The following is a 23,313-nucleotide window of genomic DNA, read 5'->3' as shown; positions in this document are numbered from 1 at the left end:
AAGCCACCATCCTATTAACAAGAAAAGTAATTGTATTCTTAATGGTTAATGATTATGACACAGAAATGTCATGTTTTAAAAATAGATTTGATGTCAGTAAAATAAGTTTCCAATAAATAATCCTTTCCATTATGAGTGTAAAAGGTCCATTGAATTTCTTTTTTTTTTCTTTTAGATTAGATTACAGTGTGGTAACAGGCCCTTTGGCCCAACAAGTCCACACCGTCCCTTGCAACATCCCACCCAGACCCATCCCCCTATAACCCACACAGCCCTGAGCACGATAGGCAATTTAGCATGGCTGATCCACCTATCCTGCATATCTTTGGACTGTGGGAGGAAACCGGAGCACCCGGAGGAAACCCACGCAGACACAGGGAGAATGTGCAAACTCCACACAGACAGTCGCCTGAGGCCGGAATCGAACCCGGGTCCCTGGCGCTGTGAGGCTGCAGTGCTAACCACTGAGCCACCGTGCTATTAAAGATTTAAGGCATTTCACACTTTAGCATCAAAGTTTAGATCCGAAAAAGCAATTATTTCAAACCATAAAATCAAAGAAATTTTACAGTGCAGAGAAAGGCCTTTCAGCCATAAATAAATTTGCTGCCTGTTCTAATTCCACTCACCAGACCTGGCCCATAGCCTTGCATGTTACAGTGCTTCAGGTCTAGATCCAGGTTCCTTTTCAAATGAGTAAAGTATTTCCATTTCAGTTCCAGATATCCAAGCAGCCAATTCTGGACATCCACTGCCCTCTGAGTGAGAGGGCTTTTCCTCATGTCCCCTCCGTACTTTCTTGCAATCACCTTAAATCTGTGACCTCTGGTGATTAATACCTCTGCTGGGGAAACGGGTTTTTCCTGTCTGTTCTGGACAGGCACCCACATTTTGTGGGCCTAGATTGGGTCACCACTTGGCCTCCTCCATCTAGATTTTGCGAATATCTGCAAGAATAAAGCCCTGGCAATATTTTTGTAAATCACGGAAGGAAGGATATTATTAAATTGGAGCGGGCTCAGAAAAGATTTAATAGGATCTTACCGGGACTGGAGGGTTTGTCATTGAGAGAGGCTGGTTGGGCTGGGATTTTTCACTGGATCATAGGAAGTTCTGGAGGTGTATATAATCATGGGGGGCATAGATAGGGTGAATAGTTAGGGTTGTCTCCTAGGATCGGGGAGTTCAGAACTAGGGGGCATATTTTTGGTGTGTGAGAAGAAGGATTTGAGGGAGACCTGGGAGGCGATGTTTTCACACAGGATAGTTGGTGTGTGGAATAAACTGCCAGCGGAAGTGGTATATGCAGATACAGTTACAACATTTAAGACTTTTATACAGGTACATGAATAGAAGTTTGGAGAGATATGGGCTAAACACAGGCAAATGGAACTGGTTTGGTTTGGGAAACTTAGTCAGCATGGATGATTCTGTGTTGGAATTATGTCTGATTTAAATTTTCAGAGGCAGTCCGAGCTCTATGACTTGATGGTTTTATGATTGGACTTGAGTTTGGAAAAAATTAATTTGTCATGTAGGGCAATTTGGACAACCCTTTTAAAGAGCCAGCACAGATTGAATAACCTCCCTCTGTCCTGTAAGGTACTGTGATTCAAAATCAAAGCAGTGGATTTTGTGCAAGATTATAGCAGAGCAGCTTGCACAGGGTGATTGTGAAACAAAGGAGTGATTAATGTGAGATAGTAGGAACTGCCAATGCTGGAATTTGAGATAACAAGGTGTGGAGCGGGAGGAACACACAGGGCAGGCAGCATCAGAGGAGCAGGACAGCTGACTTTTCAGAAAGAAGGGTCCAGACCCGAAACGTCAGCTTTCCTGCTCCTCTGCTGTTGCCTGGTCTGCTGTGTTCCTCCCGCTCCACACAGTGATTAAAGCGAGTTTTAAACCTAAACTCTCGTGAAGTTTGAAAATTCAAGTTCTGAATTCCAGCAGCAATAATAAAGATGTTGTGAAAGGCAACAACATTGAGAAATGAAATCCATCCAGATTTGTGGGTTTGGTGTATCAAGTAACAACACAATAAAGAATAATTAAGATCAGAATTTGTCAACATCTTAAGTAAGTTGCAACAGTGTTTGAAATGTGTTTAACTCTTGATTGTAAGGAGTCTAGCTGTGAGAAGCTGTGTTGCAAAACTGGTGATGAGATGTCATTTGCTTTGAGCCTAAGAGACGGATTAGAGTATTTTACAAGTCGTGAGAAGCTAGGAACTGTGGAGGAGTGGAGATATTTATGGATCCAATGTCAGAAACTACTAAAAACAAGTAGACAGGTACAAAAAAATTACAAGTCTAATGGTATGCTAGTCCTTTATCAAAGATTGGCTGAAATACCAGTTGGAGGAAGTTATGTTAAGTCTTGTTTAGACTCCATCTGTATTGTATTCACTGTTTTGTAGGAAGATGTATTGTAGGTTAGGCAGGAAGGTACATGCAAATTACTTAGAATGTTACCACAGTTAACAGGTTAAAGAATGCAGGCTGCATAGACTAAGCTTAAGTTTCGAGATGATTAAAGGATTTAGTATGATGGATACACGAAAGCTATTTCCTCTGGTGTACAGACCAAATCGGGGGACATTGTCTCAGAATTAGAGCCAGATTTATCAGGAACAAAGCACTATTTTTCATACAGGGTAGTGAAATCTGGAGTCCTCCTGAAAAATTTGATGAGATTGGGGTAATTTGAAACTTTAAAAACTGATTTTGGCAAGATTTCTCACAAAGGGTATGAAGGGCTGTAGAAACAAGGCAAAGTAAAAGGGATTTATTTATAGATTAACGATTATCTATTAGAAATGTTGAACTAGCTTGAGCAACTGAATAGCTTCCTCCTGTTCTGAAGAAGGGTCACTGGACCCAAAATGTTAAGTCTGATTTCTGTTCACAGACGTGTCAGACCTGCTGAGCTTTCCCAGCTATCTCTGTTTTTGTTTCTGGCTTCCTCCTGTTCCTGGTTGTTCTGTGCTGGTTCTTTATGTTCTCAGTTTGTATGCAAAGTTTGTTTTACTGTCACTGCAGTTCACCAGCATACCAGATCCGTGAGGCTCTCACATTGACTACAGCACATGCTCAGGACTGGCCATTCTTAGGTACAGGGGATTTTGCTGGAATTTGGGGGTGTTGAATGTTGAGTGGAAACCATTCCTTTTGAGAGCTAGCATAGTTTATGTTCCTTGTTAAGGCACCAAAAGTTGAAGATCAGTGTCTCTTAATGGAGAAGAGCTTAATTCTGGTCTCAGCTGAGATAATCAGTGACTTAGACAGACAGCCATGAACTGCATGTCAAGCATTCTTAATTACTGGGAATGTAAAGAATGAAGTGGGTTTTTCCAACAATCGATAATGGCTTCACGATCATCATTAGACTCTTAGTTCCACATTTCTGTTGAATTCAGATTCCACTTTCTGCCTTGATGGGATTTGAACTCGATTCCTAAAACAATTCCTGGGTCTCTGATTGACAGCCTAGTGATAATGTCACTGGGCTATCACCTCCATTATCTGTCTATGCTTTACTCCCCATGCTTTCCCCAGAGTACTTGACCAATCCATATTTCAAAACTCAGAACATAATGTCTATTCCAAACTCTGCATGCTCTCTTCATATCCCTTGACACATTCTGTGACTAGCAATTTTTCTTTTTTACAAATGTGTTTGTTGTCTTGGCCTCCACCACCAGAACTGGTGATAAATTTCCCAGGATGACCACAATCTCAGTGAGAAAATTTCTTCTCAACTCAGAACTGGATGCTGTACCCTGTGACCCCTTGTTCTAGACTCCCCTGTCCCCTCCACACACCTCACCCACAATCCCCAAAACAAACCTAGTTAGAGATAGTAGGAACTGCAGATGCTGGAGAATCCGAGATAACAAGGTGTGGAGCTGGATGAACAGAGCAGGCCAAGCAGCATCTTAGGAGCAGGAAAGCTGACGTTTCGGGCCATGTTAGACCATGTTAGACCTATTCAACCCATTCCATCAATCTGTAGATAAGTTATGGCACAGAAGAAAGCCGAACAGCTAAACATGTTCTTGCAAAAATAAAGTAGTTGCCTATTCTATTCCCATTTTCCAGCACACGGTCTATACTGTGGCAGACTACAGTGCTTCACATGATCCTGGTTCTGTTTAAATATGCTCAGAGTTTCTACCTCAAACACCAAACTGTACAAAGAATTCCAGGCACCTTCCACCCTCTGGATGTCAAAACATTTACACCCTTAATGACTTAATGACTACTGCCCAATAGCTCTGCCTTCAATAATCATGAAGTGCAGTTGCAGACATTCTTGCCGAGCCGGTGTGTTTGATTGCAGATGTTTCATCACCCTATTAGGTAACAGACTAGTTGGCAGAGTGGCACACTGGTTATCACTGCTGCCTCACAGCGCCAGGGACCCAGGTTTGATTCCACCCTTGGGTGACAGTCTGTGTGGAGTTTGCACATTCTCCCTGTGTCAGTATGTATTTCCTCCAGGTGTTCCAGTTTCCTCCTACAGTCCAGAGAAGTGCAGGTTAGGTGGATTGGCCATGCTAAATTGCTCATAGTGTCCAGGGATATGTAGATTTGTTGGGTTGTGGGAGGATGGGTCTGGGTGGCATGCTGTGAGGACCAGTGTGGACTTGTAAGCCAAAGGGCCTGTTTCCACACTCTAGTGATTCTATGATCATCAGTGCACCTCTACTGAAATGGTGTTCTCTCCTGCTTGTTATTCATGTGCCTCAGTTTGTTGGGGTGGTTGGTATTAACACTGTTTTTCAGTGGTTTGTATATTGTGTCCAGTTCAGTGTGCTTGTTGATGGAATTCTGGTTGGAATGCCAGGCCTCCAGGATTCCCTGGCATGTCCCTGTTTGGCTCATGCTATTATAGATGTGTTGTCCCAGTCGAATTTGTGCCCTCCTTTGTCCGGGTCCGTCAAGACAAATGAGAATTGATCTTGCCTCTTGGTGGCTGGTTGGTGTTTGTGTAGCCTTAATCCCAAAGATACACAAGCCAGGGGTCCCCCTCAGACCCATAGGCTCACCACCTGGCTCACCAACATATTAGAGATAATGGGAACTGCAGATGCTGGAGAATCCGAGATAAAAAGTGTAGAGCTCGATGAACACAGCAGGCTAAACGCATCTTAGAAACATAAAGGCTGACTTTTCGGGCCTAGACCCTTCATCAGATAAGCTTTTCTGATGAAGGGTCTAGGCCCAAAACGTCAACCTTTGTGCTCCTAAGATGCTGCTTGGCCAGCTGTGTTCATCCAGCTCTACACTTTGTTATCACCAACATATAGACTTGCCAAAGAACCACAACGGAAACTGAAATACTTAGTTGACAACACTATCCACCCCTTTCACTCCTTCAAGAATTCGTCAACATCATCAAGGACACCAGAATAGAAGAGGAAGAAACAATTGTATTCTTTGATGTAACAGCACTACTTACATCCATAAGCAATGACCTAGCCAAAGAGACAATTGCCACACTGCTGGACATATCCAGAAGACAGGCATCCCACAACACTGACAGCATCAACAGGGACAGCACCCTGAAACTGCTGGATCTGTGCCTCACAAACCGCTTCACCTTCAACGACTGTATATTTAAACAAATCAATGGAACACCAATGGGATCCCCGATATCAGGACTGATAGGTGAAGCTGTAATGCATAGATTAACATTCCCCACAATCCAACCCAAACTCTGGGTCTGCTATGTAGTTGACACCTGCATGATTATCAAACGCACAAATAGAAGAAACCCACCAAAACATAAATGACATCCTTACTGGAATAAAATTCACAGAAGAAGAAGAAGAGAACAACAACCAACTACCCTTTCTAGACATAATGGTTGAACGTAAGAACAACGGATCTCCAGACTAGCGTATACAGAAAGACCACACATACAGACCAGATACTTAATTACACCAGCAACCACCCCAACGCCCATAAACAGAGCTTCATCAAGGCATTATTCAAATGAGCCACAACATGCATGCAGCAACCTGGAACTGCACAAAGCAGAACAAGAGCACTTGTATAAAGATTTTAAAAGGAGCGAATACCCAAAAAGCACAATCCGCCGTTACCTCCATGACAGACCACAGCAGGAAGACACAACACCGCAAGACATGCTAAGTCACCCTATCGTACATCAGAGATGACCGTAACACTACTTGGACCCATAAGTGTCAGGGTAACCCACAAACCAACAACCACCCTACTGACAAACATAATGGACCCCATACCCACAACCAAGAAAACTAATGTAATAGTCAAAATACCATGCAAGGACTGTGAGAAACATTACGTAGGCCAAACTGGAACAAAACTGGCCATAGGGATGTACAAACACCAACTAGCCTCAACGAACACAACCAATTCTCACTGCTCTCAATATACATTGACAAAGAAGGACACTAATTCAACCAGGACAACACATCCATAATAGCACAAGCTAAACAGATGCACCAGGGAATTCCTGGAGGCCTGGCATTCCAACCAGAACTCCGTAAACAAGCACATTGAACAAGACCTAATATACAAACCACTGAAGAACAGAACCGGAAGTAGTACCAACCACCCCAGCGTATAAATAGCAAGTGGGACAGAACGCCAACACTTCAGTGGAGGTCCACTGACCATGTTTCCTAGCAGGGTGATGAAATGTTTGCAACCAAACCCACCGGCTCGGCGAGCGTGTCTGCAACCTCATCGAGCTACTTATATGAGCTACAAATCTTCTTGAAAACTTTAAGCCATAAAGTGCTTCGAGAGACTGGTTATGGCCCACATCAACACCAGTTTCTCAACCTGCCTCAATCCCCTACTGTTTGCCTACAGACGTAACAGGTCCACAGAGGATGCCATATCCTTGATTTGTACTCATCCCTGGACCATCTGGACAACTAAGACATCTATGTTAGACTCCTGCATGTTGACTACAGCTCCACCTTCAACACCATTATCCCCTTCAGATGAATCTCAAAACTGTGTGACCTTGGTCTTGGCTCCATCATCTGCAACTGGATCCTCAGCTTTCTGACCCATAGGCTGCAGTCAGTGACGATAGGTAACAGCACCTCCTCCACAATAACACTCAACTTTGGACCCCCCCAAGGATGCGTCCTAAGCCCTCTCCTGTACCCTGTATACATATGCAACTGTGTTGCCAAATTCCAAACGAACGCCATCTAGAGGTTCACTGACATCTAACAGTGATGATTCAAAATACAGAATGAACATAGAGGGCTTGGTGACGTGGTGCAATGAAAACAACCTTTCTCTCAATTGTCGACAGGACTAAAGAACTGATCATTGACTTCAGAAAGAAAGGAGGAGAACATACCTCCATCTACATCAACAGAACTGAGGTTGAGAGGATGAAGAGCTTTAAGTTACTCGGAGTGACGATAACCAGCATGTCCTGGCCTTCCCATGTAAATGCGACAGTCAAGAAGATACAACAACGCCTCTTCTTCCTCAGGCGGCTCAGGAAATTTGACATGTCTATAAGGTCCCTCACCATCTTCTACACGTGCACCATTGAAAGCATTCTGTCGGATGCATAACATCCTGGTATGGCAACTGCTCTGCTCAGGACTGTAAGAAACTACAGAAGGTGGTGTGCACAGCCCAGACCATCATGGAAGCCAATGTGCCATCCACAGACTCTATTTATGCGGCTTGCTGCCATAGAAAGGTGGCTTACATCATCAAAGACCCATGGCACCCCTGTAATGACCTCCCACAACCTCTCCCATCGGGTACAGAAGGCTGAACACATGCATATGCAGATTCAGGAACAGCTTGTTTCCAGTTGTTTTCAGACTGTTGAATGAACCCCAGCCTCAAATAATGTAACCTGCAATGTAACCTGAATGTCTCTAAGTCTTTTGTACATCCTTTGCTTACTGTAATCCATCTGTGCCGCTCATAAACAAAGCTGTATTTCAGAACTTGTGACAATAAAATTAAAATTGAAATCAAATCGTTTCCCACTAATCCTTCTGCCATTCACCTTAAATCTGTGCCTCTGATAATTGACCTCTCCACTGGGGGAATCTTGTCTTCCCTGTCCACTCTGTCCAAGTCCCTCATTAAATTGTGCCTTCATTAAGAACCCCTCACCCTCATCTTTTATAAGGAAAACAACTCTAATCTATTCAATCATTCCATATAAGCTGCAGATTTCAAACCCTGGCACCATTCTGTAAATCCCCTCTGTATTTACCCTGGAACAATTACATTTTTCCTATAAAGTGGTGACAAGGACTATACACAGCATTGTAGCTATGATCTATCCAATGTCTGATAGTGTTCCGGACTGTGCTGAATGAAGGAAAGCATCCCATATGCCTTCTCTACCACATTATCGACTTGTCCTGTCACTTTCAGGGATCTGTGGACGTGTATTCTTAAAGTCTGTTGCTTCCTCTATCCCTCTGAAAGCTTTCCTGTTTCCATGTAAGCAAGATGTGGAGATGTCGGTTTTGGACTAGGGTGGACAAAGTCAAAATTCACATGACACCAGGTCATAGTTCAGCAGGTTTATTTGAAATCATAAGCTTTCGGAGCACTGCACCGTCATCAGGTGAAGTCTGCAAACCCACTTCACCTGACAAAGGGGCAGTGCTCAAAAGCTTGTGATTTCAAATAAACCTGTTGGACTGTAACCTGGTGTCATGTGACTTTTGACCATGTAAACCAATGTAATTGTAATTGAGTCCATGGATTAACACATCTGTAGAACGTTATTTTCTATTAGTATGTATTGTCTCATCAATCCTTCAGTTTCTTTGAAGAAATAAAGCCTGAGTAAACTGCGGGAAAATCTCAGACGTAAGTTCACTTTTATTGTTGATGTGATGTTAGGTTTGTAGACCATATGTCCCAATGCCGAGCAGATCATATCAAATGGCACATCCTCACGGTTGTTTACGATAGGCAGAGTACTTGACCAATCCATATTTCAAAACTGCGAACATAATGTCTAACATTAGATTCAATTCCATGATTCAGTAGTACATGCTGAACAACCTTGATTGTGCTTAGAATTATATAACAACCAATATAAGGTTCTGAGTTGGGGTTTGCAACATACTCACATATGCTTGCCAGAAGTTACAAATATTTGTCTGCAGGAACCTGTCCTTTGCAGGGAAAAGGAGCATGTTGTGGGGACACAATGGCCTAGTGGTATTATCGCTGGAATGTTAATCCAGAGACCCAGATAATGTTCTGGAGACCTGAGTTCGAATTCTGCTGTGGCAGATGGTGGAATTTGAATTCGATAAATATCTGGAATTAAGAGTCTTAAGGATGATTGCCAATTGTCAGGAAAAACCCATCTGGTGCACTAATGCCTTTTAGTGAAGGAAGCTGCCTTCCTTACCTGCTCTGATGGACATTTGACTCTAGACCCACAGCAATGTGGTTGACTCTTAACTGCCCTCTGGGCAATTAGGGATGGGCAATAAATGCTGCCTAGCCCATGACTCCCTCAAGCTGTGAACAAATAAGGGTTTCGTGCCTTTCCTGAATTTAACAAAGCTTGGAGGATTATAGATTCCTGGTGCAGTCTCAATGGCAATGTCTCAACTGATCACTTTGCTTTCTACTCAGTCAACACTCACAGTATGAGTTGATGCTGTCTTTGAAATGTTGTTTCTTGTGCCTGTCTGGATGAATGCAAGATGTAAAGCTTTGACAGCATGTTAGTTTTTGGCAGCAATGTTGAAAGATTGACTAACAAACAGGGAGGCAAATGTGGGAATAGATGTGTCATTTGCGAGTTAAAACTGGTCCAATGCAGAAAGAATGATTGTTAGGTCTCAGCTATTTACAATCTATGTTAATGACGTAGGCAAAGACACCAAATGGCAATGTAAGCAGTGAAGAGGCTACAAAGACATTGCATACTGATAAAGGCAGTTAAATGAGTAGGCAACAAAATGGCAGAAATAGTATAAAATGGGGAAAGTGTGACGTTATTCCCTTCTTTATATATAAGAATAAAAAAGTGAAAAAATATTAAAAGACTTGGAACTTGCAGACATTTTTGAACCAACCTGTTCAGAGATGTTATTACGTGGCTCTGAAGCAAACGGGATTTGAACCCTAGCCTCCTTTTTGATACTTTAATGTGATGTGGTCATTGCTGGCTAGCCCAGCATTTATTGGCCATTCCTAATTGCCCTTGAGAAGCTTAATTTTTGGACTGCTTCAGTCCACATGATGTAGGGTCCTAATCCTATTAAGAAGAAAGTTCAAGGATTTTGACCTTGTGACAGTGAAGGGATTTGCAATACAGTTCCAAGTCAAATGATGTGTTGTTTGGATGGGAACTTGCAGTTAGTAGTGTCCTCTTGCTTCTGCTGCCCTTATCCTCCAAGGTGGTAGAGGTTGCAAGTTTAGAAGATGGAAGAAGAGCTTGATGAATTGCTGTGGTGCATCTTGTTGATGCACTCTGCTGCCACTTTGCATCTGTGGCAGGGAAAGTGAATATTGAGGGTAGTGGATGAGATGCCAATCAAGCAGGCTGCTTTCTCCTGCATGGTGTTGAACTTCTTAGGTGTTGTCAGAGCTGCACTTACTGGATAATTGGAGGTTTCCTTCACACCCCTGACTTGTGCTGTGTGAATAGTGGACAGGCATTCGGAAGACTGAAAGTGGGTTCTTCACTGCAGCCTTCTGATCAGTTCTCGTAGCCACAGTTCTATTTTTGGGCAATGATAACACCCAGGATATTGATGGTGAAGGATTCAGTGATGGTAATGCTAGTGAATGACAACAGGCGATATTTACATTCTCTCTTGTTGGACAAAGTCATTCCGGACACGTGTTACCACACATTAGCCCAAGCAGAATGTTGTCCAGGTCTTGCTGCATTTGGACCAAGACTGCTTCAGTATCTGAGAAGTAACAAATAGTACGGAACAACATTCCCTCTAAGCTGCACGGTAACAAAGCCACTTGGAAGTCTACAGGTGCTGATCGGTGTGCTGATGCATTGACTTCCATTTGAGGAAGTCACTGCCATGCATGCAGCAGCAGGAAAAGTTAAAGGGAACAAGACACTTAACACTGTGCAATCATCAGTACAAACATTCCCACATCTGACTTTATGGATATTGGAAGATCATCAATGAAGAAGCTGAAGATGGTTAGATCTGGGACAGTATTCTGAGGAGCACCTGCAGCAATGCTTCAGGACTGAGATGCTTGGTCTCCAATGACCGTAAACAGCTAGATCTGACTCTAACCAGCAGTGTGTTTTTCTGATTCCTGTTGGCTTCAGTTTTGTTGAATCTCCTTATTGCCACAGTCAGTCACATTTTGCCTTGATATTCAGAGCATTTCCTCTCAGTTCACCACTCAAGTTCAGGTCTTTTTCCCCATATTTGGACCAAAGCTGGTAAAAGGGCAAGAATGAGAGGCATAGATAGAGTTGATAGCCAGAGACTATTTCCTAGGGCAGAAATGGCTAGCACGAGGGGTCATAGTTTTAAGCTGGTTGGTGGAAAGTATAGAGGGGATGTCAGAGGCAGGTTCTTTACGCAGAGAGTTGTGAGAGCATGGAATGCGTTGCCAGCAGCAGTTGTGGAAGCAAGGTCATTGGGGTCATTTAAGAGACTGCTGGACATGCATATGGTCACAGAAATTTGAGGGTGCATACGTGAGGATCAATGGTCGGCACAACATTGTGGGCTGAAGGGCCTGTTCTGTGCTGTACTGTTCTATGTTCTATGTTCTAACTCAATAGCCCTGGCAGAAACCAAACTGAACATCGTTGAGCAGGTTATTGCTGATAATGCTGCTTGTTAGGACTACTAACAACATCCATGACTTATACTGATGATTGAAATTAGATTGATGGGATAGTAATGGATTTGCCCTGCTTTTTGTGGACAGGACATATCTGGGCGCCTTTTCACATTGTCAAGTAGATGCCAGATTTGTAGCTGTACTGAAATAGTTTGGCCCAGAGCATGGCTAGTTCTGGAATGCTATTCTTCAGAAGTGCAGCTGCATTGTTGTCACAGTTCGTAATCTTTGCAGCATCCAGTACCTTCAACTGTTTCTTAAGTGAATCAAATCATGAAAGAAGACTGACATTTGTGATGCTGGGGACCTTGGGCTTCTCTGGCTGAAGGTGGTTGCAAATGCCTCAGCTTATCTTTTGTACTAAAATGCTGGGCTTCCCCATCATTGAGGTTAGGGATATTTACAGAGCCTCCACCTTATGTTAGTTTTTAATTTCCCACCACCAATCACAACTGGATTTGGCAGTACCAGTTTTCCCCCTAAGCTGCACAGCTACGCAGTTGACATGCGCAAAGCTTCCCTATTGGCATATTGACACATAGTTTCTTCCTGCAGAAACTGTTGCCGTGCATAGATCTTAGAGGTACGTGCAGTAGCGTGAAAAGTTTGAAGGAGCATTGGAATGGACTGCAGAACCTGATCAGATCCATTGGTTGTGGGATCATATAACCTTGTTCATTGCTGTCAGCTTTCACTGATTGAATGCAAGGTTTTTTCTTCACTAATTTAAGACCTCACTTTTAAGTGCACCTTGTGCTGCTCCTGGCATGCTGTCCTACATTCTCCATTGAACCAAGGTTGATTGACCTGGCTTCATGGCCATTGTAGAGAAGGGAAAAGTCAGGACTTGAGGTTACACATTGTTGTTGGATACAATTTTGCTGTTGCTCATGGCACACTGCTGGATGGCCGGTTTTGAGCTACCAAATCTTTTCAAAATCTATCACATTTAGGCAACAGAGGCTATACTGAACGTGAAGGTAGAATTTGATCTCCACAAGGATTGCGCAATAGTTAATCTCATTAGTATCGTAATGGACAGACGCATCTACAGCAGGTAGATAGTTGAGGAGCAGGTCAAGTAGCATTTTTCCTTCTCATTTATTCACTCACTTCTTGCCATAGCCCCAATCTTGCATCTCTGTTTTTTAGGACTCAACCAGCTCCGTTAGTAGTGGTACAACTATTCCACTTATGGTGATAGACATTGAAGCACCACTTCTGAAATTCACTCTACTTTCTTGCCACTGTCATCCAAATTGCTGTTCGGTGAAGAACTGATTTGTTAGCTGGCTGGGGGTAAAATGGTAAGTGGTGATCAGCAAGAGGCTTCCTTTGCCATATTTGACTTGATACTATAAGACTCCATGGAGTCCAGAGTCAAAGTTGAGGACAGACAGGGCAACCTTTTACCAAATATAACACTCTACTACTATTTCTGGGTGACCTGACCTGCTGGTGGAGCAGAGCATACCCTGGGATTGTTATAGTGATATCTCTGGCATTGTGCCATTCATAAGAGTATGATTGAGTAGTCTGTGGGAAAAGTCCAAATTTTGGCCTTATCCCCCAAGCAGGTGGACTTTGGAGAGGATTGGAGTACAAGAATAAAGTCATCATTCTACAGTTTACAGGATTCTGAAGAACCATTGGCAGACTCGACACTAAAATGTTGCTTTCCCTGCCCAGGATCCTAGTACGTAGGGGCAGAGTGTCAGGATAAGAGGCCATTCATTTAGTACTGAGATAAAGAGAAATCTCCTTGCTTTAAGGGTGTCAATGTTCGGAATTCTGTACCTCAAAGGATGTCGAATGCTGCATCATTGAATATACTGAAAGCTTAGAAGGACAGATCTTTGCTGTTTCGTGGAATCAAGGGGGATAGAAAGTGCACAGGAATGTGAAATGAAGAACATAAGAACTGAGAGGAGAAGTGGGTTATTCAGCTACTCGAGTGGCCCTAACATTCAGCGTGCCACCCTAATGGTTGCCTCAAGTCCACTTTCCTACCTGTCCCCATAGACTTTTGCCCTTGTAGATTGCAAATCTATCTAATTTAGCCTTGAATTATATTCAGTGATCCATTATCCACTGCTCTTGGGTAAAGAATTCCTGAGATTAACAACCTTCTGAAAGAAGTTCCTGCTTGTCTTCGTTTTAAATGGGAGAACCCTTATTTTGATGTTCCTGGTTCTACATTCCCCCACGAAGAGGAAACATCTCCCAACAGTGCCTCAAAATTGTCCAGCAATAAGCACTGAAAAGGAACAACAAATGCACAGAACTAAAAGGAACAAAGAGAATATATAATACTTACTAGCAGGGTAGTTTCAAAGGGAAATGAAAGAGGAATAGTATTACAGGCTGTGGGTTGAGCAAGGAAGTTGTAGTAATATAAGTTTCAGTGCAGGGGTTTGACTAGTTTTGTGTTGCTCGTTGGCAAAAATAAGGAATATCACTGAAGAAAGCAGTGGAAAGTCGAGGGAAGCTAGAGACAAGCCATTGCTGAACAAAATCTCACCCCTCCACCCAACTCTCACACTCACACACACACTCACACTCACATATACACGCACACAAACTCTCTCCATCTTTCTGTCTCTACATACATACTCTCTCTTTCTTCTTTTAGACCTTGGAACAGAAGAAGGGATAAAGCAGAGATGGATATGATTAGACTCCTTGTCAAAGCAGGACAGGCCATTGCACATCCTTGATTAGTCAATTCTTGAAAGTTAGAAAGGAATGTGAAAGGTTTTCAGCTGCTACCAGATGAATGGTTTCATAAAAAGTGCTGCACCTCTAGAAATCTGAAATGAAACAGAATGCCGAAACACAGCACATCTGTCTGCATCTGGGAAGAGTAAAGAAACTGATGCTATAGCTGCGACCCTTTCGCCAAAACTGAATAAAATTACAGGTAAATGATCTTTTAAAAGTAACAAAGCAAGAAGAATGAAGGGCCAAATAGACATTGGTTCTAATTCAGCTTTGTGTACACGTGTTTCAATACCCCTTTCCCTGTTTCTTTATGTTATAAACAGCCAGTCCAGCTGACTGCCAGGTGGAGTCGGGTCCGACTGACGGCGAGCCCGGCGGAGTCGGGTCCGACTGACGGCGAGCCCGGCGGAGTCGGGTCCGACTGACGGCGAGCCCGGCGGAGTCAGGCTGCATTGAGTATGTAGCCTGTTGTGCAGTTAGCCTGACGATAAGCAATAATTCCAATCTACATTCTACCCTTAGGTGGCATAATGCAAATATTTGTCTGCATTAACGGTCACCAGCTCTATCTTAGCAGCACCCCTGCACGCACTCACTTCTTGTCCAGAATGAAATACTTGATGAGTGCATGCTTTCTCCATTTATATATCGGGAAGATCAAAACCATTATTTTCAATCCATGCTCCAAACACCATTTGTTAGCTATTGAATCCAAACTTAGCAACATTCCAAGACTAGGTTAATCTGTTGGCAACCTTGTTTTCAGATTTGATCCTGAAGTGACCTTCCAATCACCAAGACCAGTTTTATAATATTGCCTCATTTCATCCTGTTTCAGCTCATTGGCCAAAATTTTCATCTCTCCCTTCGTGACCTTTGTACTCAATTATTCTATCGTGGCTCTTAATCTCACTGCTCATTTCCTGCTATTAGAACTGTCTGGTCATGTAATGTCTGTGACTTACATCTGGAGTTAAAACCAAGGTAGGGTAGTTGGAATAAGGACTGGTGCATTAACGGAGATGCTCCAATTCTTGTGTTGCAGGTACCTGAACTAAAATTTCAAATTAATGATGCTGAGGAGAAGGATTCATGGCTCAGTGCCCTGAATGAAGCCATTGGAGAAGCAAATAATAAAGAGTTTGATCAGGTGATTGTTCTCATTTTCATTGCATTAATCTACATTGTTCAGTTAAAGGTCAGTTAGTTTAATGTAAGTTATACTAAGATACTGTTTTAGGTATCAACAGGTTCGTGGATAGATTTGAGTTAACCAAGGTTAAATTTGGATTTGTAAAACGCACATCATGCTTGACTAATCTCATTGAATATTTTGATGAAGCAACAGAAAATGTTGATCAAGGAAGGGCAGTGGATGTTTTCATTTGACTAAGTTCCAAAATAAAAAGTTGGTTCACAAAACTGAAGCTGATGGAATAGGAGGATCAGTGGCAACTTGGATAAAAGAAATGGCTTAGAGAGCAAGAATTGAGTCATGGTAGTTAGCTGTGTTTTAGACTGGAGGATAGTGCACACTTGTGTACCCCAAGGGCAAGTGTTAGGACCACTGCTTTTCTTGCTATATATAATTGATTGCATATTGGACTAAGGAGTAGGATATCTAAAGTTTGTCAGTGATGCCCAGCTTGGAGTGTAGTTGACAGTATGGGTGACAAGAGTCAACTGCAACAGGATAATAGAAAGGTTAGAGCTAGGGCAGACAAGTGGCAAATGGAATTCAAAGCGGCATAGTATGAGGTGAGGCATTTTGGCAGAAGCAATAGAAAGAGGCAATGTAGGCTTATTGGCACAGTTCTAACAGGAACACAGAAACCTCAACATCCATGTGCATTGGCCTTTGAAGGTGAGAGGACTATTGAGAGAAGGCTAATAAAGCCTGTGGGCTTTTCAACAGTTTAAATATAAAAGGAATTGAGATGAAAAGCGGGGTTGTTATACAAAGCTTTAAAAGCTCTGGTTAGGCCACAGCGAGAGTATTGCATCCTGTTCTGGTCACCACACTTTAGGAAGGCTATGTGGGTTCTTGAGAGGATGCAGAGGAAAATTACCAGCATGGCTCCCGCAACATAGAATTTTAGCTAGAAAGAAAGGACGAGAAGCTGAGATTGTTCCCCTTGGAACAAAAAAGATTGAGATAAGATTTGATCAACTTGTACAAGATTAGGATTAAGATAGACAAGGAAGGATGGTTACTGCTAGGTGATGGTACAAGCATCAGGAGGTACAGGCTTAAGATTTTGAGCAATGGTTGCAGTTGGGGAATGTAAGGAAGAGCGTTTTTACATGGTGAGTGGTAATGACCCAGAGCTTGGTGCCTACAAAAACGGTGTAAACAGAAATAATCAATGATTTCAAAAGAAAATTGAATGGATACTATATAGCACACCTACATGGCAGCCAACTCTTGGTTGACAACATAAAGCTTAAGAACCCAGTGTAAGATGATGTCACTGACTAACCCAAAATTGTTATAGACTTTCTGAGTGACAGCAAGCTATGAGAGTGGAGCATGACAGCATGATGTGATTCCAACTTCATGGCTTGTTTATGTATAGATGACATGACATTAATATGTAATTTTGAAGCTGCTAGCAATCAACTAAAGTTTAGAATCTATGTACAACAAAGAAAACTTTGAATCTCATGGTGAAAGTTATCACTACTGATTCACCATACTCTCATGGAGCTGCATTTCATTGGCTGCTGTTAAATCCCTGATTTGACCCTTTGTTAATGAAAGACAGCCAATATTTTCAATACTTTGTGCAGTGAAGAATCATAAACCAAAAGATACTCTGATGCCTAAAGCATGACAATATATGGAGTCTTAATTGGATTTTCTTTGTTTTGATTCCTGTAACAAGAAGTGGATCAGATATCACATCTGTCTGTCAGTTCTACCAGCGCCCTGAATGTTTTATTGCAATGTAAATCATTATGAAGGTTAGTTGTTAAGCAGTGTTTTTGTGTCTAGGTTATAGTGGATGAAAAGTGTTCTCTGGATCACTTAACACGTAACAGAGCAAAAATAAACCACACCCGAAGACCACCAACCAGACAACATCGGAAAGAAGTAAGTCATTAGATAGCAGTTTTAAAATTAGATATCTGCATGTTTAAACCTGTAGCCAGAGCTTAGTCCATCATACTTGGGGATGTGGGCAGTGAGAGAGCCATGGGATTCTCTTAGGACCGTGAGAACATCTACAGGAAAGAAATTTGTATAATTGGTCAGAAATCATATGCTGTATCCCTGTTCTCCTCTGAGTAAAAGTAAGTTAGCATTTCTTTTCCATTTCTGTTTTTGTTAGCGACAAGGACGTTAAGAGGCGACTTAATAGAGACATACAAGATGATCAGAGGATTAGATAGGGTGGACAGTGAGAGCCTTTTTCCTCGGATGGAGATGGCTAGCACACGGGGACATAGCTTTAAATTGAGGGGTGTTAGATATAGGACAGAAGTCAGAGGTAGGTTCTTTACTCAGAGAGTAGTAAGGGCGTGGTATGCCCGCCTGTAACAGTAGTAGACTTGCCAACTTTAAGGGCATTGAAGTGGTCATTGGATAAACATTTGGATGATAATAGAATATTGTAGGTTAGATGGGCTTCAGATTGGTATCACAGGTCGGCGCTACTTTGGGGGCTGAAGGACCTGTACTGTGCTGTATTGTTCTATGTTCTATTTATAAGATGTGGTCATAGTTTATTGAAAAGGGGATTGAGGTTGCAACTAGTGGTTTACTATAGTTTATTAAGGATCAATAATTTAAATACGATCCATAAGTTAAATACAACAAAAAGTTATGTGGCCATTAGCAGGTTAACGTAGGTTTCTTTTTACCACTCCCAAATAAGATGAAAGGATAGAAAGGATGGCATCAGTCTCTTCTGTTCTTCATGTTCTCGAGCAATCCAAAGTGTTAGCTGATGCTTGCACAGTTCACTTGGGCTCTCCTTTGTCTCTCCTGTTTTCAAACGTCTCCCAAAGGATGGGGATGAATTTTATTGTTAGTTTTAATTTAGTTTTGTAAATGTATTCATGTAACTGCCCCATCATTTGTGGTTTCCTTGACTTCAATCTCAGCAGATCCTTCTCCTCTTTCCAATAGTTTTGCTGCCATTTGTGCCAAATTATGTGCTGTGGGAAGGCATCTAGTAAGAGTCAAAACTATTCTAGTCTCTAAGAGTTGAGTACCTTTCACACTGGTGTCTGACAAGTGTTGTATGACCTCTGAGAGATACAGTTTGATTTCTCAGCAGTGTTTGGTTCATGGAACCGTAGCTGGAAAGTTAACTGGTCAAGCAGTGATAATGGGAACTGCAGATGCTGGAGAATCCGAGATAATAAAATGTGAGGCTGAATGAACACAGCAGGCCAAGCAGCATCTCAGGAGCACAAAAGCTGACGTTTCGGACCTAGACCCTTCATCAGAGAGGGGAATGGGGTGAGGGTTCTGGAATAAATAGGGAGAGAGGGGGAGGCGGACCGAAGATGGAGAGAAAAGAAGATAGGTGGAGAGGAGAGTATAGGTGGGGAGGTAGGGAGGGGATAGGTCAGTCCAGGGAAGACGGACAGGTCAAGGAGGTGGGATGAGGTTAGTAGGTAGGAGATGGAGGTGCGGCTTGGGGTGGGAGGAAGGGATGGGTGAGCGGAAGAACAGGTTAGGGAGGCAGAGACAGGTTGGACTGGTTTTGGGTTGCAGTGGGTGGAGGGGAAGAGCTGGGCTGGTTGTGTGGTGCAGTGGGGGGAGGGGACGAACTGGGCTGATTTTGGGATGCGGTGGGGGAGGGGGAGATTTTGAAGCTGGTGAAGTCCACATTGATACCATTGGGCTGCAGGGTTCCCAAGCGGAATATGAGTTGCTGTTCTTGCAACCTTCGGGTGGCATCATTGTGGCACTGCAGGAGGCCCATGATGGACATGTCATCTAGACATGTCCATCATGGGCCTCCTGCAGTGCCACAATGATGCCACCCGAAGGTTGCAAGAACAGCAACTCATATTCCGCTTGGGAACCCTGCAGCCCAATGGTATCAATGTGGACTTCACCAGCTTCAAAATCTCCCCTTCCCCCACCGCATCCCAAAACCAGCCCAGTTCGTCCCCTCCCCCCACTGCACCACACAACCAGCCCAGCTCTTCCCCTCCACCCACTGCAACCCAAAACCAGTCCAACCTGTCTCTGCCTCCCTAACCAGTTCTTCCTCTCACCCATCCCTTCCTCCCACCCCAAGCCGAACCTCCATCTCCTACCTACTAACCTCATCCCACCTCCTTGACCTGTCCGTCTTCCCTGGACTGACCTGTCCCGTCCCTACCTCCCCACCTATACTCTCCTCTCCACCTATCTTCTTTTCTCTCCATTTTCGGTCCGCCTCCCCATCTCTCCCTATTTATTCCAGAACCCTCACCCCATCCCCCTCTCTGATGAAGGGTCTAGGCCCGAAACGTCAGCTTTTGTGCTCCTGAGATGCTGCTTGGCCTGCTGTGTTCATCCAGCCTCACATTTTATTAACTGGTCAAGCAGTTACCTTTGGGTAGGAATTGGCTGTAACTGTTACCAGTGAATGAAATTTTATGTTAACAGTTAGTGTTACTCATTCAATTTTTGTATATTATGCATTATCCTAATGTAGAGCTTGGACCCTCTGCACCCTCCATGAGTATGTGACTATGGGGAAATTTAGCCGTCAGTGTCGGCCCAGTGCTAGCTTCTGTTCGATAGCGTACTGACTTTATTGCTGCTATGAAACACTATGAAAAACTGAGGTCAGGTAGCACCTGTCAATCTACATCTGAAACACCAACTCCTCTGCTGTCACCACAGATGCTACTTTACCTTTTTCTTTTATGGCTGCGCAACTTTTCTTTTGTAGCTGATGGCTTTGTTGTACTGATCTCTCACAAGATGGAAAGGTATTTAAAGATTATTTTTACATCTTAGGTAGCCAGTGCTGTGTCCAGTGGAATACAGAGACTAGAACTTGGAGCGCAGACTCTTATTATTGAAGAATCGACAGATGAAGCACAATTGAAGGAAAAAGCCAGCAACCAAGTCAACAAGAACAGGCCTGTCCTTATGCCCAAAGCCAGACCCACCAATGCAAAAAGGAATGATGGATTAAAAATGAAGGAAGAAGGTCCAGTGACTGAGGAGGGAGAAGAACCATCAACCCAGGAGACATTGGACCAAGCTGGAGAGGCCCCACTGGCCGAGGAGGGAGCGGGCCCGCCGGCCGAGGAGGGAGCGGGCCCGCCGGCCGAGGAGGGAGCGGGCCCGCCGGCCGAGGAGGGAGCGGGCCCGCCGGCCGAGGAGGGAGAGGGCCCGCCGGCCGAGGAGGGAGAGGGCCCGCCGGCCGAGGAGGGAGAGGGCCCGCCGGCCGAGGAGGGAGCGGGCCCGCCGGCCGAGGAGGGAGAGGGCCCGCCGGCCGAGGAGGGAGAGGGCCCGCCGGCCGAGGAGGGACAGGGCCCACTGGCCGAGAAGAGAGAAAGTGGAAAACTGTCTTGTACGAGAGTATCAGTTTCTGATCTCCTCAAAAATGAAGGTGAATCTGATTTTCAAACAAGAGCATCTGCAGATACAAGTGAAATGGAGAAACAACGATCTGAAACCAACAGTAATAGTTTACTAAACAGGACAAATCTATCTTGGGTGAAATGTGCTTCCTTGGGAGATATCTTATCAGAATCCAAGCAACAAAAGATAAGGAAACAATTTGATACTTATGGCAATCTAAAGAACACACAAGTGGAAAAAATGGAAAGTGGTATAGCTTTTGAGATAACAGCAACAAAGGAACTCCTCCAGCAAGTGACAAGGAAGGAAACGGCTGTTGACCAACCTCTTCAGAGCAACACCAGCCAAGACAGTTGGTCAACCAGGAGTGCGGCACGTTTGTTGAACGATGCTATGGCTAAATGGTCAGAAGCAGACAAAGTCTTGCAAGAACTTAAAGATTTAAAGGAGTTGTACAAGAAACCCGAAACTCTCACTTCAGAGGAAAGAGAAAGACGTAAAAATTTGTTGACTTTCTACAGGAGGAGTGTGCCTTAGCCTGATTTTGTGATTCAAACTGGGTGCTTGGTAAGTTGCAATATGGGTATTTTAGACCAGGTCTCCTGAATTCTACTAAATTTCTTTGGAGAGATGGGGAGGAGTTCATTTTTTGTGTTAAAGTGGACATTTTGCACAGATGGCTGGGATGCTTCACAATGAAGGAACAGATTTTTTCTTTAAAAAGCAGTTTTTGGGTGGAGCTGTAAATTTGCAATTCCACACTGCTGTCCTAGTCAGTTGCAAGCTCGGCAGTTCTTGAAATTCAGATGTTTTGCACATGCCCAGTATTCACCTTTTAGCTAATGAGCTTCCTCCTGTTTCCTGTTCCTGTCTCGCTTTGAGCCAGTTATTTTCAAGCCTCTGACTTTCTTGCTGTATTTAAGCCATCAATTCAAGTGATCACAGGGGAAATAAACTTTGTACTATATACAACAAACTGGTTAACAGTTTATTATAGATTGTTGCAGTAGTTATTGAAACTGATGTTGTCAGGTCAGTGAGAGAGAATGTTGGTGCTTGTCTTGTGAAGGGGACAGTTAGCAATGTCTAGACTTGACCACAATTAAAAGGAAATTAAGTGCGACATTCTGTAGTCATTGAAATGTGAATGTAGCATCCACTGATTTATTTTTAACCAGTCAGTATTTGAGTTACCATAAATATTCACTGCCTTTAGATTAACTGCATTGTCCAGATACAATGTTTGTACTTCTGTGAACTCATGTTAAAATACTTTTTACTACCAGTATTAATATTTATGCAAAAAAACTAATATGACTTTGCCTTAGTATATACCCAGTGGAATGTTTTTTTTATATATCCTGCCTATTAACCCAGGCTTATTGCTTTATTTATACTTTAACCATGTTTATATTTTTCTGTAACAAGGTATTCATGCCATTGAATAGCATGAAGCACTTCACAATAAAATGACATTCTATTCACCTGCAATCTGTGTTTCATTTATTCCACTCACTTCAGACATATTGAATTTTAATCACTTTCACACAGGTGGAAATTAATATAAAATGTTTAATTTAGTCACTTCATTTTAACCCCATTTCAAACATCACACTGTTACACGGCCTCCCTTGTATAAACCCTGGCCAGACACGGTTGAAACTCTAAGGCCAGGTTACAATTTCTTTTAAAAAATTGGTGAAACGGTCCCATCGTTTCCACCCTTTGGAACAAAAATCAAAGCTGGTTACTTAATGTTTTTGTTAACTTGTGAGTGGGATGCCACTTGCAATATTAATCATGCATTCTATCCTTCGCAGGACAGAAAATCTCCAGGTACAGATCAAAGCTCGAATTATTCTGTCCCAGTAATGTATCTTATCCTCAACTTCACAGCTGACAACTGCTTGAGTATGAATGTTTCTACAGTCTTTCCTTGTGGCTGAAATTCCTTCTGGCTTTTCTGGTCTTTTGCCCTTATCCGCACATCAACTACAGCATCCACAGCCAGGACTCTATCATCCAAGACACAACTGTATTCAAAAGCTTTAATAGGTTATTACCCCCTTCACAACTTACCTTGAATGATATGACTCTCATCCTCTGTAGAAGAGTGCCCTGTTGAGCTCCCTCACCACTGCCATCTTAATTCAGTTACACGTCTTCCACCACTACTGCCTCCACTGACCCACTCTACTCTGCTTT

General features: G+C 43.1%; 1 protein-coding gene across 1 annotated transcript; it reads left to right on the top strand.

Annotated features, from left to right (window-relative positions):
• Window positions 1–2,086: 2,086 nt before the first annotated feature.
• On the top strand, window positions 2,087–22,590 carry LOC125467331 (pleckstrin homology domain-containing family O member 1-like). The gene is made up of 4 exons (XM_059639242.1): window positions 2,087–2,293; window positions 15,613–15,717; window positions 17,563–17,661; window positions 20,536–22,590. Exons 1-4 carry the CDS (start codon window positions 2,102–2,104, stop codon window positions 21,643–21,645), a joined length of 1,506 nt encoding a protein of 501 aa, XP_059495225.1. The 5' UTR covers window positions 2,087–2,101; the 3' UTR covers window positions 21,646–22,590.
• The last annotated feature ends 723 nt before the right edge of the window (window positions 22,591–23,313 follow it).

The sequence above is a fragment of the Stegostoma tigrinum genome, chromosome 33, assembly GCF_030684315.1.
Source record: "Stegostoma tigrinum isolate sSteTig4 chromosome 33, sSteTig4.hap1, whole genome shotgun sequence".
Taxonomy (NCBI): domain Eukaryota; kingdom Metazoa; phylum Chordata; class Chondrichthyes; order Orectolobiformes; family Stegostomatidae; genus Stegostoma; species Stegostoma tigrinum.
The sequence above is the reverse complement of the archived record's forward strand: the minus strand, read 5'-3'. Positions and strand labels throughout refer to the sequence as shown.